The 6,011-nt window shown below is 46.7% G+C and overlaps 1 protein-coding gene across 1 annotated transcript in view; it reads right to left on the bottom strand.

Annotated features, from left to right (window-relative positions):
• SLC25A33 (solute carrier family 25 member 33) overlaps positions 1–6,011 on the bottom strand; it is a 30,971-nt gene that overhangs the window by 13,616 nt on the left and 11,344 nt on the right. The window contains exon 2 of the mRNA XM_006276316.4: positions 1,031–1,210. Coding sequence (XP_006276378.1) covers positions 1,031–1,210 — 180 coding nt within the window. The remainder of the gene's footprint in view (positions 1–1,030; positions 1,211–6,011) is intronic.

The raw sequence follows: 6,011 nt of genomic DNA, 5'->3' as shown, positions 1-6,011 counted from the left end.
AATTTTTAGCAGACCAAGCCTTTAAAAAAACAGCATCACCAGATTATTTTATTATAGAAAACAATCCTAAGTGTAGAACACCAGGCTGTTGATCTTCCAGCCCCTAGCAGCAGCTGCAGAGGTGCGTGCATGTACCCCTTCTCCCTCCTCTGACAAGCTGGCACCCAAGCCAAGTTTGCAGTATTTCAATACTGTTTAGCACTGCCAGTCTTGCACGCAATTCCAGGAGAGCATCCCAATGTACTACACACTACAGCCACTACAATTTTCTTTTCCTCTCTGATCAGTGGGCTCTTTGTTCACTAATTTACTTTAAAAAAAGAGAAATGCATTTTAGTGGCAGGAAGCAGCCTATCTGATGACCAAAGCAGAGGCACAGTGTGGGTGAGCAGCAATGAAAGGTTTTTCCCCAGGCCGTTCCACAGATGTGGAAGGAAAGACTCTGGGAGTGAGAGAGGGGAGCTCAGTCTCTGGGGCTCATTTAGTCTCTCTGTCACTTTGCCAAGATGTAGCCCATCCAGCAGCACTTGCTTTACCATGCCTTACCAGTACAGAGGGACTGCAAAATAGAAACACGAGTCCCAGGAGCAAGGCGGCAGAGAATCCACACTTCCTCTGCAGTAAAAAGCACTTGAGAGGGCAGGCATCTTTTTTCAAGATGGCATATACATCACCAGGCAAGAATCTGTAGGAATATATATATCCTTATACGTATACTCTTGATTCTTCTGATGTAATACTTACCAGAAAGCCTAAATCCAGTTAAAAGTAACATCCCATTTCGTTATCGAAACTAATACCCTGTAAAGACCTCGTCTATGCTGCTGGGAAGTTGATTCCTTTGAAAGTTCAAAGAAACACCCACCAGCCTGAAGGATTAATTCAACTTTGAGGGAGATAAGGCCCAATTCTTATTTCCCCAGTGCCAATCAATCAGCAGTGACAACATTCAGGTGTCAAGCTGGCACAAAGGAGATCAGACCCAGGCCTGCTCCTGTGGGCAGCACTGAGCAATGAGGTCTGCACTCACTTGAGAACCTGGAAAAGTCCAGGTGATACGGATGTTGGCCTGACCACTCCATCTCCGCTGATGGTCCCCAACTGGACTTGAGGGTAGTAGACAGCCCGGAAGGCAAGCTTTGAAGACTGGAGCCTGGTCTTTATTACTTCCAAGGGACAAGTAAAAATGGCACCAACCGTACCCCCGCATCTGTAAGACAAAATACAAATAAGGTACAGAGTCAGGGAACAGTAGCCATGCAGGAACTACAACATACGGCAGGGTCATGATGTGATCCCTGAAGTAATTTTGCCTTTTGGCTTCTACTACAAAGGAAAAAATGGTTACAGACTGTTGTGTTTACCTGGCTGTTAGGAGATAGTTAGCTCTCATCTCAGACAAGTTTAGTGAATCATTTTCTAGTCACTGCAGGCACAGGTGTGTGGCAATGGGTTTGGGGGGTTCGAAAAAACACAACACAAATCAATAGCAACTGATCAGCTCTTACTCCCATGTGTTGTGCCCCTCTTTGTCTAGGTCTCCTGAGCCGACTTGTGCAAAAAGTTGGTTTTCCGTAAAAGAGGCATGACAAGTCCAGATTTTAGTGTGGTTTTGGACCTATGACAGGATCTGTTGGCTTAGCTGGTCTGCTCCTCAGGGGGCAGGGATTGCTGGGGTGCATCGGAGGGCAGCTGCTGGGGTGCAGGCTGCCTTGTGCTGCATGCGAGGCCACTTCTCTATGGCATCATATTTAATGTAATAATATATTCATACTCCCCATTTGTGGAAGTGGTAGATGAGTCTCTTTCCAGTCCCCGAGTTAATCTGTTGCTGAAAAACTAGCCCATATTTGGAAACGGGATGGGTGGACAGAAGAGCTGAGCAAGAGGATGTGCTATATGCATAACTGGGACCCCTCGACTCAGATCTGGAAAGCAGGCCTGCGCGAAGCAGAAAGTATTTGCTTAGGATTCGGATTTGGAGGGACAGCGATTTGAATCACTGTCCCAATTCGATTTGGCAAATCCGGATCTGAAGGTATTTGGCACTGAATCTTATCTGGCCATAGACTATACAAGCAGGCAGTGCCAGCGGGAGCAGCTGGGGGAACATCTGGGCAAGCCACGGCTTGAGCCGGAGCCCTGGGAGAAGCCGCGGCTTATCCGGCTGCTCCCCGCCGGGGCAAGGCAGGCAGTGCTGGCAGCCCCAGGAGAAGCCGTGGGGACTGGGCGGGGAATGATCGGGGAATTGGGGAACCTAACCGGGAGCTGGGGGAAAGCCCCTGTTCGTTCCCCCAGCCCCCAATCATTCCTCCAGCTCTCGGTTTGATCCCCAAGCCCCCACTGCTTCTCCTGGAGCTGCCAGCACTCGTGCCTCGCCGGGGGGGGAAGAGAAGCAGACAGACAAGCTGCAGCTTGAGCTGGCAGCCCCAGGAGAAGCCACGGGAGGTTGGGAGGAATGATTGGAGGCTGGGGGAACAAACAGAGGCTTCCTCCTAGCTCCCAGTTCGATCCCCCAGCTCCCCGATCCATTCCCTCCAAACCCCGTGGCTTCTCCTGGCGCTGCCAGCACTGCCTGCCTCGCCCTGGTGTGGAGGCAGCTGGGGGAGCCAGCTCAAGCCAGGACTCATCTGCTCCCGCCAGCACTGCCTAGTGCTTACCTGTACAGTCTATGGCCGAATCTCCCCAAATCGATTTGGAGGCTTCCAATTCGATTTGGAGAGATTAATAGGTCTCCCGATTCACTTTGGATTAAGAGATTCGGCCGCCAAATCGGGCCGATTCTCCTCTGAATCGGATCGGGTACCGAAGCTTCACACCGCCCTGCTAGAAAGCTCACGCAAACATATAGATCGACATGTTACAACACCACTATTAACAGTTAAAAAAAAAAAAATCATGCGCTTCATAAGCATTAAACAAATCCTGTCCTTGACAAATAAGAAATTGTTGCCACAAGTCAAAGAATTAAGACAACAAAGTTTAATAAGAACCATTTCGCTTGCATTCGCTTTGTCTTTTGTTTTTCCAACAGCAATGCTGTTTGCTGAGACTGCTGCTCTTGTGGATCAATTCTTATCACTTTCCCACTGCTTCTGCATACTGACAAGCCAGCCTCCTGCTTTAGTGTGCACCTACAACCTTTATAACAAGGAATGGTTCTTGTCAGCAGATGATACGAGAAACCAGAGCTCCCAAGTCATTTGCAACTTATTCTGTGTATAGAAACCATGCGCTATGCTAATACACACGTGACAGGGAGACGCATTGCCAGTTAGTGAATCTGAAAGCCAGCAACTAAACATGATGACAAAACCAGGATGAACACACGGCATCTGGCAAGGCGCTGTTTTGAGAAGTGCTGTTTAGTTTTATTTATCAGCACCTCAAAGCCAGCTAGCAAATGCTCTGTGGTACATGTTGTGTAAGAATAGACTTCCAGTAACGCTGCTAACCTCTCTACTGAGAAATAGGGCAAGGTTGCTGGGAAGGACAGTATGCAACTCTGTGGATCAATAAGGTTTCTCTGCTATACACATGTTCCCCCACCCTGTAACAGGGACAGGGTCAGAATTGGGAAGTTCCAAAATGCTGCAAACAGGCTAATTGTACCGCCAATGAAAGCAGTGGTAGAATTAACACTGGGAAGTAGTGCTGCTTCCCATCTTATATACCTGCTCCTTCCTGCAACAGCATTACAGCTCCGCCGTAATATTGATCCCTGCCAATGCAGCATTAGTGTGGTCCAGCGAACAGGGGAGCCATGGGATCTAATCTCATCTCTGCCTTTGGCCTGACCTTAGTCATATCATCTCTCTCCTGCACCTCAGGTTCCTTATTTTAAAATGGGGGTAGAGGTGCTGTCCTCTTTTGGAAAGTACCCCCAGGTCTATAGTTAACATTAGGAATCAGAACTCATGGTAGAGGTGATATCTTTTATTAGACCAACTGGATTTTTGCAAAAATCTTTACTTGAAAGCTTTTGGGCACAAAGCTTGCAATTAAAGAATTTTTTCTGCAAAAATCTAGTTGGTCTAATAGAAGATACCTAATAGAAGTTGGTCTAATAGAAGATACCACCTCTGCCACGAGTTCCGATTCCTTTTGCCTCTAGACCAATATGGCTACAACCTGGATACCTGATAGTTAACATTACGATTTTTAGCAGATGAGCTTGATGGGATTTCAGAAGGCCACAGTGACAATTTCAGCTGTTTCAGAGGCATTTTCGACAGCTGAGCCTGCTGGCAAGGAGGCATTTTGTTTACACAAGTGTCTCAGCGTGTTACCACTTCAAGAAACGCTGGGTATGAGATTCCCTTCAGAAAACACCACTCGACACATTCACTCACGTGGATCTCATTGAGAAGCTGCAATTTAGGTAGTGCCAGGGAAAGAAAAGCAAAGCATCACCCCTCACTTTAAACACCTGCAGAGCAGAGTCCAAGGAGTTGCAACAAACTGGCTGGCAAAGGCGAAGGGTCAATTTTCCTGGGCACAAGAATGGACAGTCCAAGGCCATGTCTACACTGAAAGTGTGCTGGTTCCTTACAGGTGTGACCTTTGCAGCATTTCTACCCAGACCAACCCCTGGTGCAGATGTTGATGCACTGGCATAGACACGCTTTCATTTGCACTTTGAGATGTTTCTTCTAAGTGCCTTACCCATGTATCTGTAGCAGCAACATTTTTAATTATAGGCTAGTCCTTACTGCAAGTATCATTAGGACACCGAGGACCATTTGAGTAGGGAAGACAATAACTTCAATACCCATTTTCCCAATAAGGTTTGCAGGTGCTGGACAGGATTCTCTTTACCACAAATACCCCTGCACAGTCACAAGCTTGCATAAGTATGAGACCTTTAGAAATGCCACCACTGACATGGGCACTAACTTCCTGACCCCCTGCCCCTTCATAGCACAAGTTGGAAGAATTTATCCTGGACCTGGCACAACGCCTGGATTTTACAGTAACAGGCAGCAAGGGAAACAGCTTTGCCTCCAGCCATTTTAATCTTCTTAATTTTGACCTTGGCTGGCGAATAAAGCAACACCATTGTTTATGAAGCTAGGCCTGGAACAGCTGAAATACTGTCGTTTGGGAAGAGGCTAAAAGCATCATTCACAGAATGAGCAGCCTGGCGGTTATCAGGGCTTTGCTTGCTTTTTGCACTGGGCTAGAGTTTGGACATCAGCTTTCTGCTCTGTAAACACAAATTTGGAGAGCAGTGCCATAGCACATCTTTCCCATTGCATTATACACATCTCGTGCTGTGTACATGTTCACCTGGATACAGGGGAGAGGAGGCCTCAGGGTATGGAAAGCCTTTTCCCAGAAAGACTTTTCTGTTTGTTCTCAAAGTTCAGATTTAAAAATAGCTTTGATCTGGAAGAGTGGTTTAGCTAGAGATAAGCAGAGGTTTACCCAAGCCCCTCTTCTCTGCTTAGATCCAAGTAGGGCATAAGTCAGCTCTATTTCTGTGGTGCAATATTCAGGAGCAGCTACAAATAAATGATCCAAGCAACGAAATAGGCTCAGCATGTCTACACCTTCATATTCCCAGCTTGATCATCATAGCTCAGAAAGTAGGGCAACTAATGAATCTCCTTCAAAGTGACAGGGCACAAGCCCGGCCTATAAAGCCAGCTTATACCTTCACCAGTGACAACATCATTGTTCCCCTTCTATAAGAGGACAGATGTCTTTGCCATAAAGCTTTTTCCCCCGGCTATTTTTTTGATAGAGCTTCTAAACAGCTAGGTGCTAGTACAAAAAAGGGAAAAATGACGACAGACAAAATTACACATAAAGCCACTCAAAAAACAGCAGAATTTAGCAACCACTATCACTGCTGTATGTCACCCACAGCTAAATTATATAACCAGGGGCTGAGACTATTTAAAATAGTCAAAATAGCATTAACACAGCTGACAAGACCCTGATGACTGGCTTCTGGAAAGCTGCAGGACGGCATAAAGAAAAAGCCCTGCTGCTAATACTGCTTAGAC

Source organism: Alligator mississippiensis, chromosome 13, assembly GCF_030867095.1.
Source record: "Alligator mississippiensis isolate rAllMis1 chromosome 13, rAllMis1, whole genome shotgun sequence".
In the NCBI taxonomy this organism is placed as follows: Eukaryota; Metazoa; Chordata; order Crocodylia; family Alligatoridae; genus Alligator; species Alligator mississippiensis.
Note: the sequence above shows the minus strand (reverse complement) of the source record. Positions and strands in the feature narration are given on the sequence as shown.